The 13,822-nt window shown below is 37.4% G+C and overlaps 2 protein-coding genes across 4 annotated transcripts; both read right to left on the reverse strand.

Moving 5' to 3' along the window:
* Positions 1-1,593: 1,593 nt before the first annotated feature.
* Positions 1,594-10,609, reverse strand: LOC128880629 (constitutive coactivator of PPAR-gamma-like protein 1 homolog). 3 transcript variants are annotated; one of them, XR_008457881.1, is made up of 17 exons: positions 10,516-10,609; positions 9,383-9,771; positions 9,144-9,316; positions 8,958-9,071; positions 8,373-8,519; positions 7,933-8,299; positions 6,923-7,177; positions 6,469-6,849; positions 6,256-6,394; positions 6,044-6,169; positions 5,843-5,960; positions 5,476-5,776; positions 4,933-5,177; positions 4,642-4,770; positions 4,436-4,536; positions 2,185-4,364; positions 1,594-2,048 (listed from the first exon to the last, which is right to left on the reverse strand). XR_008457881.1 is itself a non-coding variant. In XM_054130911.1 (17 exons), exons 2-16 carry the CDS (start codon positions 9,588-9,590, stop codon positions 4,223-4,225), a joined length of 2,946 nt encoding a protein of 981 aa, XP_053986886.1. In that variant the 5' UTR covers positions 9,591-9,771; positions 10,516-10,609; the 3' UTR covers positions 1,594-3,873. The 3 variants fall into 3 exon arrangements, 2 of the variants coding, with proteins under 2 accessions (XP_053986886.1, XP_053986885.1); XM_054130911.1 differs by having other exon boundaries at positions 1,594-3,873; positions 4,223-4,364; XM_054130910.1 differs by lacking the exon at positions 10,516-10,609 and having other exon boundaries at positions 1,594-4,364; positions 9,383-9,603; positions 9,706-9,762.
* A 978-nt stretch (positions 10,610-11,587) lies between these two features.
* LOC128881120 (endoplasmin) lies at positions 11,588-13,777 on the reverse strand (the record flags this gene model as incomplete). Its single annotated transcript, XM_054131853.1, has 1 exon — positions 11,588-13,777. A coding segment is annotated over one exon (1,671 nt), but the record flags the coding sequence as incomplete, so codon positions are not given.
* Between the last annotated feature and the right edge of the window lie 45 nt (positions 13,778-13,822).

Consider the following 13,822-nt stretch of genomic DNA (forward strand, 5'->3'; position numbering starts at 1 on the left):
TCGTCATTCTCATTTTTTTGTGGCAATCATTTAAAACAAATCATTGAAATTAAATGATCCGCTCCATTTTCTTTTTTATATATATTTTTTCTATGTATATATACATATATAGTGTGGTTTTTTTTTGTGAAGAGACCTAAGGCTCTACTACAAATATGATTACAAATCAAACGAAGAACAAAAAGAATAAAAAAAAAGTGAATAGTAAATAATAAAATGTAGAACAAATAACGAAGCAGCGAAGATTTTTCCTCTGTTTTCACACGGTGAGAAACGATTATTATTATTATTATCATCATCATCATCATCATTATTATTAGTACGTTTCAATTATAGACGCTGCATCGAACGTTAAAGTGTTCCCTAACAAAAAATAATATATAGCGATAGATAGCGTTGCGAAAATTAAAAAAAAAAGCACAAAAATCGGGGAAGTAACGCCTCGGTTTACAAAACATTGATTTGCGCATGGATGTGTGTTACGATTAAAAGAGGAAAAAAAAAAGTAATCGCTTAAATTTACATTTCTCTCTCGTTCGACCGTTTCTCACCTATAAGCATTTATCGCTGTGCCATCAGCACTGATACACAGCGAGGAGTTAGTGGTATCTTACTTCAAAGTACAATGATTAATTTTCTGTTACCACAACGACACACAATTGTTCGAGAAGATTGTTTATAAAATGGTTTTACTTTCTAAAATTACACAAGAGAGATTATTCTTGGTTGTTTTCCCCTTTTCTGGCGGATACGTCCTAGCATAGACAAGTTTTTTTTTTCGTGGGCCCCTATTTTTGCGTTATTTATTTAATTTTATGCTTTCTTTTACTCGTCTATTTATCACAACGAAAAGCAGGCACGAGTCAGGCGCGCACCTGTTCTTTATCGTCGATCATGTTACATGTAAGTTTTCATTTCATTTTTTCTTTTTTATATATATTATCGTTTGCTTTTTGCGATACTTCTGCTGTTTTCATTCAATATGGATTTCACTATTTTGTTTCTCTATCTTTCCTTTATATTCTTCCTTTTTACTTTATATTCTTTTCATGATTTGCTTCCTCGCATCATTTACTTATTATCAATATTATCATTATTAAATTATTTCTTGTTTGTTTGTTTATTGCGTTACTCATATCAGTGCAGCAGCAACTGATCATATTGTGTACATCGTGTTTGTGTCATAGTTTTCTTTCGTTACATTTTTTATTTATGCATTATCTGGCATTTTTCAGGATGATCGATCGATTTCTTACAAAGAAAATCTTCTACCTTTACACGAAAGCGTAGACTGGCATTTATTTTTATTTTTTCTTTTACTCACGAATAGTATTTTTATGTCTGTTTCTAGTTTTAATATTAACATTATGCGTTTCTGTCGTTCGTGTACGATTGACGTCGTTAATTTCGAATGTTCAAAGGAGGTACACAGTGACTCTTTTTTTTCATTTTTACATGTATCGGTGTATTTCGTATGTTACTGTACTCGGAAAACAACATGTGGATGTTTCAATTGAAAATCGACGAATGATAGCGAATCATTTATCTACAAACATAGCACTTCCATTCACGAGACTTCGTTTTTACCATTCCTTGCAAAATCGTATTAAGCAATTTTCCATTTTCAAATTACATGTGGGAAAACTGTTTATTATATGCATACGCTCTTGTAGTTCGTATCGAAGCTGACATTGAGTTACGTTTTTTTTTTATAGCTCAAATTCGTTTCTCTTATCGTTTCCTGTTTTATTCTTTTTTCTTTTTTTTTTTTAAGTTTTCAAGCAACTCAGAACTCTGAGAGCTTCGGAGACACAGAAGAATTAATGAGACTTTTTTACACATTAATCACGGATGTCAAACATATTCAACATGATACCATCATCATCTAATGCACTTCCACTTTTCTCCCCCATCTCTATCCCTCCACAATCTTAATTACTGGCTTAACGTTCTCTCTCTTTCCCTCTCTCCCGTTCCGGTTTGTTCAACCGTCACTCAAATTATATAAAGTTTCTCATTGTCTTAATGCATTTTACGCAATAACAAATCTACAAAAATATAACATTTTTTTATTCTTATCTCTCATTATATTATCTCAATAAATGGTTTTCTCTTGTTCGCTCGTTCTCTCTTACTCATTTTTAATTACTTCTGCAATCAAGACACATAACCTCTTTGCCTCACCTTTGCTCTTATTTATCCTTCACATTTTTTGTTCTTATTTTAATAATCGTGTTCTGTCGTGCTGTCTTGCTTCTCCGTTTTCTCTCATTTTTTTTTTTTTACACATTTTATGTATATCATGCTTCATGGATAAAAGAAACTCCCCATTCTTCGAACTCCAATGATCTTTGGTAGAAAGTCTCTTCGACTATTCTACTCTATAAATAGTATTTTGTTTTTCATTTAACGTAATCGTTCCCTAACCCGGTTTGCGTGGCAACCACGTGATATCCGGATATTCCTTTATGTACACCAATCACACTGTCGCTTCTAAAGTAACTATTCGTATATACAATTAAACGAGGCATACATATCTCTTAAAATATGCTACAGAAAGCGCAAATATTTTATTGCAACAATTCCAACGTGTATTTCTTCTTAGAATTTTCATTCGAAACGAGAACGGAAAAGGAAATAACGTGTTTCAGCAATATTCGTACAGACAATCATAAACTTTTGAACGGTATGCTGCTTACCGTCGCTGTCTCGAGATAAACTGAACAAATTTGCGACGCAAGTGTAGCATATTTTCTAAGCGATACCGAGGGTATCGCGAGGCCAACCCTTTTAAAGAACTGTTCGTTCTTCTTCGAGGGTCGAGGCACTTGCGAAAAGCCCCGAGGATTCACGGTTACAATTATCGTACATAAATTTGTAATTCGTCCCGAAGTCGCAAACACGCATTCTTCCCCTTTGACGCAACAGCAAATAAATATATTCGGAAGTGAAGCTGTGCGCACGAGTGCGCAACCGTTCCCCGTTCCTTCAGGTTTGTGCGCGCACGTCCACACAGCACCAATGTCGTTTAACATTCCACGTTTATATATATATACATTTTTTATGTTTTCCTAAGTTTCTCTTTCACGTTCTGACGTTCACCCATTCTTTCACGGCACAGCGATTCGCAAATAAACAACCGATTCTCTCTCTCTCTCTTACACACGAATACAGGCAACACGCATACGTATGAGCATTCACAACTTACACATATAATATCCTATATATCGGGAATCTCTAATCTAAATCATATATATATATAAATATATATTTTACCTATATGAAAAGCATCAGTCTCCATTTGCTAATGAATATCTCAGTATCCTGTCTCGCGTAATCTTATCTACAAAAATCATTCGACTACCTGTAATTTGGTCCATCTGTGCGTCTCGTCGGTCCGTCCGTCCATCCGTCCAAGCGTCATACTAAAATTCTCACAGGAAATCAGAGTACTGAGACCGTCAATGCGAGCATTTCATATAATACCGGAAAATATATATTTTCATTGTAAAAAAAATAATCACACTTCTTAAGAATTAAATACTTATTAGCAGCTGACGACGACTTGTTTTTCGTTTAGTAAAATTAGCGCACGCATACACTAATCAGTCGAGTTCATCCCATTGGTGATTCCGAGCGGAGTCGGCGAAACACGCTCGCTTAGCGCAAGCACGATTCTGTTTTTTCTCCTATATTTTTCTTTTGCTGTTTTTTTTTTCCTTTTTCTTTTCTTTGTTTGTTTCGCTTTTTTATCTTACACACTGAATGGTACGTTTTGGCAGTGAGGACATCATATTGTGTACGTCGAAAACGGGTCTATCCTTTATATGTATGTGTTACATATCCCGACATCGTTAACCGATGCCGTGTCTCCTACATTAGTTTAATTAGTTTTGGCCCCATCAGAGCTTTAGACATTATCGAGTGATCCTGCGCGCGACATTTGAACGATCTTCCTCTTGTGCGAAACTTCCGATACGATTCAGAAAACAAATGTCTAGGTCTTTGAAGCGTTCAGAAAAAATTCGCAAAGAAATTCTGCCTCTCTTTTCTTCATTCTTTCAGATGTAAAACCAATCCAAAGCTTCCGTCGATACACATCGGAGCTTTCAGATGTCGCGTAGCGCACAATCATCCGTTACACGTATAATAAGATTTTGATTGCAGTCTTGTGTCATATCCGGGAGTGTCTAAAAGTCGATAAAAAGTGATGTATAAATACCTAATTCTCGGCAGCAACCGGAGCGACGAGCGACGCGTCGCCCTGCCCTTTTTCTATCCCTTTGCCGTTCTCCACGGCATCCTCGAATTGACCTGGCACAGGCAGTGCATCTTTTGTTGCGTTCATGTTTGGAATCGAGTCACTGGCAACAAGAACATTTATTGTTAATAAGAATGTCCAAAAACAGCAATAGATAGACATACAAATTCTTACTTGTAATCCGTTATTCCATCAACACCGTTACCTCGTCCCCTGGTATCCTTCTTCTCGACTTCTTTAGTCTTTTTAACGGTGGTCTTCTTTTTACCAGTTACCTGTAAAACAAACTCGCGTTAGAGAACCCTGAACCATAAAACAGACAGTCTTAGTGATTCCCTTATAGAAGGAACGAAGCATAAAGAAAAATCTTCTACTCTCACCTTCATTTGCATTTTCTTTCCACGTCCTGCTATTTGCGTACGATTATTTCCGCGCGTTTGAAACGTAGGCCGACCCATGGGAGCAAAACCACGTGGAAGACCATACTTGAGACCGCCTATCGACGTCACCTACAACACACGCCTCAAACGGTTATGTCAGGTACTTTTAATATTTGTGAAAAATAATTGTCAACTAATATCTTGATGTAATCCTGACTGACTGTAATCCAGATCTGCTGTACATACTACTATATTTTTGAGAAAGTAAATAATACTTTTAAAATATTCTACCTGTGGAGGAAGTCGTCCACGGGGATGTCCTTGAAGAGGTTGAGGCAGGCGACCGGGTTGTCCGTAGTTGGGGCCCCACTGGCCTACGACGACTCCAGCTATCTCCAATTGACCACCACGAGACGGTATAGGACGACGCATTAGTCCACGTTGAGGCATCGTTCCACTGCCGCGGCCGCGAATCAAACCGTCATTAATTGTACAGCCAGCAGCCAAAATGTTTTGTGGCACCGAAACACGAATACCTGTTGCACAAAATCGTAATCTAAACTAAACTGTTCTACGTTACGTAACTATTTGTATGTAAACAAAATTGTATCAGTTTCGAGATTCGTAGGCTAAGAACATGTACATAAGCCCACGAAGCAACATAGCTGAATTGCTCTCCTTCCACTCCGAAAACATATCACTTAGAGGATACATGATATGCTAAGGTGTTTGGAAGGGAAAATCATATTGCCTTGAACTGAGGTTCGATTTCGGAACGTATTACGAGACTCAAGAATTTCTTAAAATCTACAATAGCAAGTTGGAGAAACGTACTTGGAGCAACGGGCATCGGTGGACGTGTAAAGACAACGTTAATACCCTCCAGTACAGCTTTTCTCATTCGTTCGACTTTCACAACGCGGTCTATATGGCCACTGCAGAGTTCCAGTAAGTTTTTAGCGATCGTGGCACGGGCTAATGTATGATGGAATAATTTCCCATCGAAGTATAACCACGGGCAGCACATTAACCATGGAATGGGTGCACCGCATGCATCGTTAGCCAAGAGAGCAGTCTCGACACCAGCCATAAATAATGTAGCTAGCTGTACTCCGCGAGATGTCACTAAGGGAAGCTGTATAATAAATTTAATAAGTAAACTGCTAAAAAAAAAAAGTACGAGTTAAGTGTATCGACATACCTGAAGATCTTGCAAATATTGGGCGTTCATGAGCTCAGGTGAAAATGCTTGTGCAATGAAAACATCTAGTTCCTGGCGACGTAGAATCTTTATTTTGTCAGAAAACGACATGATATATCTGAAAAAGGAACCAGACACTTAAAATACTTAAATACTTAAAAAGAATGAACAAATTGAAATCTTGGTAGAAAAATTGATCACCTTAATACGCAAGCCATGACTAAGAGGTGTTGCGGTACGTAGGAAGTATTTAACATAAGAGGCGTGTCCGATCTCATACAGGTCAAAAATCCTCGCAGTCGACGGCGTTTGTCATCTATGCCTGTGCTGAAAAAACATTACGTATGAAATTTTTAATATCTTCAGTGAGAATCCAACGAACATCGACGTTCGAAAAAATAGAACTGTCGTACCCAAACCATAAACGTTGAATCGTAGGAACGCCCCAACCGATTTGTTCTGCCTTCACCAATTCTGGAGTCTGATATGGATTCGACTTGGACCATACCCATTCCTTTATCACAACATCTGGGACTTCGACTTTTTCGCTGTCTACCAAACAGATCGAGAAAGTGTACCGAAAACTAGCAACTCGAGTGCATCGTTTTAGATCTGTTTCTACTCACCACCCTTCTCTTTACTTTTAGCAGCTAAATACATTCGATGGTGAAGATTGAACAATATCGCGTACACCATCTGTCTTACGGGTCTGTAGATAATGTGAATAGATGGGAATTCGCGGTGAATTTCGTCCTCCAGGAGCACCGGCAATTTAATTTCGCCAGCGATGAGAATCTGATATATATGAGGGGACATCAATCCTTTCTGATGCCTCTCAGATGCAGTACGCATCACTTCTGGCACCGTGGTAGGAATATTAGTAGTCTTTTCTGCTTGTCTAGCAGAATCGGCCGTTGCATGAGACGGTGACGTGGCGGAAGAACTGCTGCTTGAACTCGACGAACTAATTAGAAGGTTGTGTGTACCATTGACAGCGTGTCCATTACCTAAATAAAATAATATTTATTTTAGATCGCATGCAAACAATCAACGATGATTTGTAGTTCAATTTTTGTTTACTTTGTTCTTCTTCCGTCCTAACGTTATCGGCGTCTCCATGACCCTGAATACCCGGTGGATCTATCACAATTTGTGGTGCAGACTTCGCATTTGCTGTTGCCTGTTTGTAAGCGTTCAAGCTTTCACGTTCACTCTCTACCGTTTCGGATGCGAATCTAGATGTTTCCAAATTGGAATCACCTTCTGACGTCGACGGCGTTTCGGATAAATTTGACTGTGTTTGTACTGCGTTTTGTTTAGAGTCCAATTTGTGTACTGAAATAATTACAAATATAACTAAGTTGTACATGAACTTCCCTGAACATGCCTTTAAATTTGCCATTACTACTCCAAACGTGTTATATAATTCATAATTTTACTTATTCAAGCTGACGTACAATAAACGTCGCATGGAATCTAACCAATTCGTGACTTCAATTATTTAATCTCAACCAATTCAAGATAACTCAGGGACGCGTAACAAGACCGTACAATTAAAAAGGTTAAAAGAGAGGATTAACTAAAGTGGCAAGTATAAATTCAATTCAGTCAATAGGTTATGAAAAAAAATGAGGCTAGGATCTTTTGAGTTAATTAAACATAGTACATACAGGTGTCCCAGAACAACAATTTCCTTTGGAAAAATGTCGGTGGGGGCTTCATCTTTAAATTATTAACGAAAAGCACCGACCAACCACAGCGTCCGATTAGCGCGCGCTCAGCTGCGAGAACATAAGCTCGAGCCAGGACTGGCTGGTTGTTACCCCAGGTCGTGGCGTAGCCAGCTGAGCGCGCGCTAATCACGCGCTGTGATTGGGCGGTGTTTTTCGTTAATAATTCAAAAATGAAGCACCCACCGACATTTTTGCAAAGGAGTTCTGAGATACCCCGTATAAACATAGTAAACTTGCAAAAAAAAAATGTCTATTTTCTAAAACTTATCAAACTGTTGTATGATTTATTTGCTAAGATAATATTTTCTTCTTTGATTCTTGTAATATAAATATACAAAAATAAACCAAGCACTTTACCTCTAGTTGGTTTCACTGGCTTGTAATGCAGAAATCCTTCTTTAGTTCCGTTTATGTAGTACTGAACCGACTGCCTCAATTTGGAACACCTCGGGTCTGATAGAGATCCGAATACTTTTTGCGATGCTACATCCAATTCTACGGATGGAAGGTCCTTAACGAAACTAGCAATCGCTTTTATCGTGTTCTCCACGTTAATCTTATTCAAATTAGTGTTAACGTTCAGCTTCTTATAAAAATCAGCCAGGTCCTGTTCAGTTAAGATATAATTTCCGAGTAATGCCGCCAGCAGGCATAGCCTATCGGATGGGATGTTTAACGCTTTTAAAAGTTCTGGGAGAACATATTCCTTTGTATCAAGAGAACCCTGAAAATATATACTTGTTATTAATTCCGTGTCCGATACGTACTAAGAATACTTTCTCGATGTTACCGCGTACCTTGTATGTAAGCTTCAACTGCTCAGATGAGAAATATCTTGGAGGATCGAATGCAGCATACTCTGCATCGTCGGCGATCAAGCCGTTAAAGTTATTCTCTCGGCAATAAGCAATCACTTCTTGGTGATGGTCGTCCATGCTACATAACTGTTTAAACATAAATTAAACGATACGATACTGCAGTGTTTCTCAAACTGTAATTTCCCGCGAATCCCCTCGACAAAGAAAAACTTTTGGTGGACTCCTAAAGTAGAATTAAGTTATTACTTTTACGATAAATTTTAATACTGTATTTAAAAATATATATATATACATAGTTTAAACATCTTAATTCTAATCAAATAAGTTCATATATTTTAATAAAAACTTTTAATATGTTCTTTGCTAAGATGATACAGAAAATTAGTTAGTTGCTAGGTAGCAATAAAAAATCTTTTATCGAGTAAAATGCTTTTGCTTATTCTGCTATATAACATGTTCTTTTTCTTTCAAGAACACATTCAAGACCCATGCCTAACCACAGTTTGAGAAACACCAAGATATCAGAATGAAATGTTACAAAGTAACTAAAACAAATCGACTTACAACTGTAACATTTAAATGCCGCAGAGCCATACGTAAACTGGTTCTCAGACATACCGGCGGAGTCCACCATATTTTCGGTGGTGGAGTACCTTTTGTTGAAATGTGTTTTAATACCTGTAAACATCACCATCTAAAGTTATGTAGATTTCACGGTATATCTAAGGATTCGAATTAAATGCGACTTACATTGTTTACTTTAATTCGGACTTGCAATTGATTTTGAATCCAGTCTGCAAGTCGTGGAGATTCAAAACATCCATTGAAGAATACAGCTAGTTCCAAGCCTGACATTTCGGTTGCTTGTATGAGGACTGCTAGGAATTGTAACATTCTGTTCCATTGGCCTCCACAAGCCCAATCTAAAGTATAAATATCATTAATATCACATTTATATGAGCATGAAAACAGTCAAAATGTATATATACCTGAGAAGTATCCTCCATATAATCTATCTAAACAGCACTCTCCATCCAAGACTAGTCTTAATTTCCCAGCATGCAATTGCTGGGATTTTCCAACACGATTCTGCTGTCTCTGTGTAATTGAACGTGCTATTTTTAACAGATCTACAGGTATGGATCCTCCTTGTACATAGTTGTTATCCAGAAAAATTTGCAAATCTTGAATGCCCATTTTGCCCAAGATTCTGTTTATGATGTACAATTACGAGTTAAACTTGTTTAAGTTTTTTTATATAATGTTACACTTTTTTTTTATCAGTTTATAAGTTGTAGGTAAAAATGTTTACTTAGTGTTTTGCTTTAGATATTTTTACGACATGAAGAAATCTAGTTTCAATTTCAATAATTTCAACCTGCAACAAATAATATCAGTCAGTCAAAGAAATCATTGAATTGAAATGTACAAAGTTGTCATCATTTGTGGTTGTTAATTGACTCTTTTGTTGTTTGGTACGTTGAATGTACAAATTAGGTAGAAGTTGTGAAACTATTTGATAGCACTGAATTATATACTATCTTTGTATTCCACGGATCTATTTAATGACAATTTTGTGAAACCAGAGAAACGATTTAAAAAAGTAGATAAAAAATAAATTCAGCCACTATTTTTGCATCAGATATCGATGATTTAGATAGCACGCGAAAGCAGAGATTCTCTTCGCCAAACATCGTCGATTAGTTAGGTTACGAAAGGGTCAACGAACACACAAGTCAAGGAAATTTGTCATATTCGGAACAGAAGTATGCCGACGCCATTTATTTTGTTTATATGTGGTCGTCGGAATATCAGCGAACAGTTCTTTTCTCTCTCGACGAAACATTCTATCCGGTTGAGACGATCGGTACGGTACAAGGGAGAAGAGAACGGTCGGTTGAGATCTTTTCCCAGTCGTTTCTCGGTTAATTAAACGTGCCCGAGAAAGAGGGACTGCTTCATAAGACCGGCATGGCGAGAGAGGTCTTCGTTCCTTGGCGTGAATCTCGACGCAGAGGAATTCGCGCGGTTTCGCGACCAGTTCCCTTTTACGAACGACACCGCGCGAATTCGAACGGATTTACTCCAAGTAATTTCGTCCACAGAACACGACGATACTTACGTTAAATTAGCGATAATCATCGTGGCCCCAAAGAAACACAAAACACACGGGCTTTCAGAGTAGGTGACGTCGGATTCGGAAACGGAAATGAGCGCTCGGCCGCGCTCGGATACCTACGCTGTTTGTCCTGATTCCACGGGAATCAAGCGACTTCATTGGTCCGCAGTTTGGCATGGACTGCGTCTGCCGGAAACGAGCAACTTGGCATTGTTTTGCAAATACGAATCCTGGAGATTGCAATCAGAACTCGATCAGGACAAGTTAAAGGAAAGAAATGATAAGTATTTTGAATTATAAAAGTTTTGTTTTATGGAAGTCTTGGTTTAAGAGAAACGAATAGTTATTATTATAAATTGTTTTCAAGTTAATAATCGTTTCAACTACACGAAAGTGATTATTGACGCGATATACCATGATTAGTTAGTTTTGGTGATCCTGATTATTTTAAATTTTATACAATAATTGTCGAATTTTAATTTTCCAAGGAACTGGAATAAAATTTGTCTCTTCTCATTCAGAAATGAAATGTAGGATAAGGAAGCACAACCTAAAGAAAACAGAAGTAAATTAGTTTCGAGATTAATTGTTTTGAGTTGTACAAATAAAGTTTAACACAATTAAAGTTTTTATTTAAGGAGATTGAGTTATACTGGTCAGAATATAATGAAAATTTCATATGATTTGTATGGTGTACTGAAGTATATGTGATACTACCCAATACATAGAATGTAAATCTATTGACAAAAATGAATAAAAAAAGTAACTATTTTAAAACAAAAGATCTCAAATTCAACGAAATTTGTAAATTCAACTCGAAAACAAAGATTGGATAAGGAAAATCTACGTCACATTCTCCATTAATTTTGTTCAAGTAGTTATCACCTAATTAATTATTCATGATCGATTATTTCTAATAATCATGAATAACGAATGAATTCGTTATTAGAACGAAAGTGAAAAACCTTAGAAAACAGGGTATCTTCATTTTATGTTTCCCGAAAATAATTTGTTATTTTAATAACGAGGTTATCGCATGTTCTCTTATCAAAAACACAAAAAAACGAATTCGAAATACTATAATAATAATTTATTACATAATCGGTACTGCTCAAGTAAAAAAGAAAACATAATAATAAATGCTACTCCAATAATTTTTTAATATCCTTTTATACAAATACAATCACTCGCATCACAAACATTCTATACTTATGTTCAGTCAGTGATTTCTTTATGTTACTATAAAAAAGTGGAAGATCAAATCAAATAAATTATAACAATAATTCGTTATCGAACGTGGAACACATGAGATCCTACAAAGTACGATGATGACGAACTTAATTAGCGAAATATGTCACCTTTGCGTATTTATCACATCATTCTATGCATCTTTGCAATAAAATTATTACAAAACGCTTTAAATGCTGCAAAGAACCATCAAAGGATTACTTTGATCTCTTTGTATCTGTACAATTATAACAGTTCGTTTTAATTTGCAACACCAATAGTTGCACGACTGAATTAAATACCACATCACTATACATTGTATAATTATACGGCTATAAAAGTTAATCTTGTGCAATGCAGTTCTAGATTACAGTTCATCGTGTTTCTCCTCATCTTTGTCTTCTTCGTTCATATCCATATCGATGATCTTCTCTGTTTCGGCGTCTGATTCCATCGAAGCAGATTCCTCCTCTTGGAGTTCCTCTTCTTCCGGTACTTCGTCTAGGGAAATTCCCAAAGTTTTCCTCATCAGTTGTTCTACGCTGTCCACGAAATCAGCAGTTTCTCTGAGCATGTACCCAGACCGAAGAGTAGCTGTCCTGAACATCATCAAAGCTATATCCTTCGCTGTCTGATCATTAGTGTCCACTTCTACTCGACGCAGTAGTTCTCTGATGAGTGGATGCCTTGGATTAATCTCTAACGTCTTCTTCTGGTTCAAGTAGTAAGTCTTTTGTGGATCGTCGCTTTTCTGATGAGCGTTCGAAATCGCCAGTCTCTCCATGTTTCCAGTCCATCCAAACATACTGGCAACTAAAGCACACGGAGACTCTGTGAGGCGTTCAGACACCTGAGCTTTGCTGATGTGTTCTTTCAGGACATCGTTCAGCCATTTGACCAGAGGTTCGAAGGTGGTTTTCATATGTTCCATCCTTTCCTTGGCTTTCTCTCCCTCATCAAGCGAGAATCCTTCTTTCGCGACATTCTGGAACTTCTTGCCGTCGAATTCAGGTAAAGCAGAGATGGCGTATTCATCGATAGCCTCGGTCAAGTACAGAACTTCGTAACCTTTCTTGTTTAGCCTCTCAACGAATGGAGATTTCTTCACCTCTTCCAAGGAGGTTCCAGCAATGTAGTAAATGTATTGCTGATTGGGCTTCATGCGAGAGACGTAATCCCCCAAAGATGTGGTACCTTTCTGCGCGGATGAATGAAACATGAAGAGTTTCGATAATCTAGCGCGATTCTGAGCATCCTCCATTACACCCAGTTTAATGTTTGTGCTGTATTCTTTCCAGAACGATTCGTATTCTTCCTTAGGAATTTTCTTCATCATGTCCAATACTTTCCTAATTAACTTCTTCTTGATTACTTTGATGAGCTTGTGCTGTTGCAAGTTCTCACGTGATACATTAAGCGGCAGATCGTCGCTGTCGACTATACCACGAATGAAGGATAAGTAATTAGGCATCATGTCGGTGAATTTGTCGGTGATGAAGACCCTCCTCACGTATAACTTGATGTTATCTGCTTTGGTGCCGTAGCGATTGAAGCTGTCGCTAGGTTGAACTTTGGGGATGAAGAGAAGCGATTTGAAGGTGACTTCTCCTTCTGCCACAAAATGAATTTTCGCCAAAGGTTCTTGAGTATCTTTCGTTAGTGCCTTGTAGAAATCGTTGTAATCTTTCTCCTCTACTTCGGATGGTTTCTGAGTCCATATCGGTTTGGAATCATTCAGCAGTTCCCAGTCCCAGACAGTCTTGTCAACTTTTTTGCTTTTCTTCTCTTCTTCTGCATCTTCTACCTTGGCATCCTCCTCTTCATCTGTTACTTTATCTTCGGTAGACTCTTCCTTCTCGCTTGCATCATCCTTTACTGGTTTCTCTTCCTCCTCATCCTCGTCGACTTGAATCACTTTGCTACTCCAGAGGTATATAGGGAAATTAATAAATTGCGAGTATTTCTTTACCAAATTTCTGATTGTATCTTCCTCCAAGAAGTCCAACGCTTCATCCTTCAAATGAAGGCTGCAATAACAGATTAATCAGTTTAATCGAATTCAATGTTTCTGATATACAGGGTC

This window comes from Hylaeus volcanicus, chromosome 8, assembly GCF_026283585.1.
Source record: "Hylaeus volcanicus isolate JK05 chromosome 8, UHH_iyHylVolc1.0_haploid, whole genome shotgun sequence".
Classification (NCBI taxonomy): domain Eukaryota; kingdom Metazoa; phylum Arthropoda; class Insecta; order Hymenoptera; family Colletidae; genus Hylaeus; species Hylaeus volcanicus.

Bases quoted from the DNA above. Each gene is read 5' to 3' on its own strand.
- LOC128880629 (XM_054130911.1), bottom strand. From the start codon at position 9,590: ATGGGCATTCAAGATTTGCAAATTTTTCTGGATAACAACTATGTACAA. The intron at 9,072-9,143 runs GTAAGTCGCATT...TGATGTTTACAG, and splicing joins TCCGAATTAAAGTAAACAAT to GTATTAAAACACATTTCAAC. The intron at 4,537-4,641 runs GTGAGAGTAGAA...TTTGTTTTACAG, and splicing joins GAAAGAAAATGCAAATGAAG to GTAACTGGTAAAAAGAAGAC.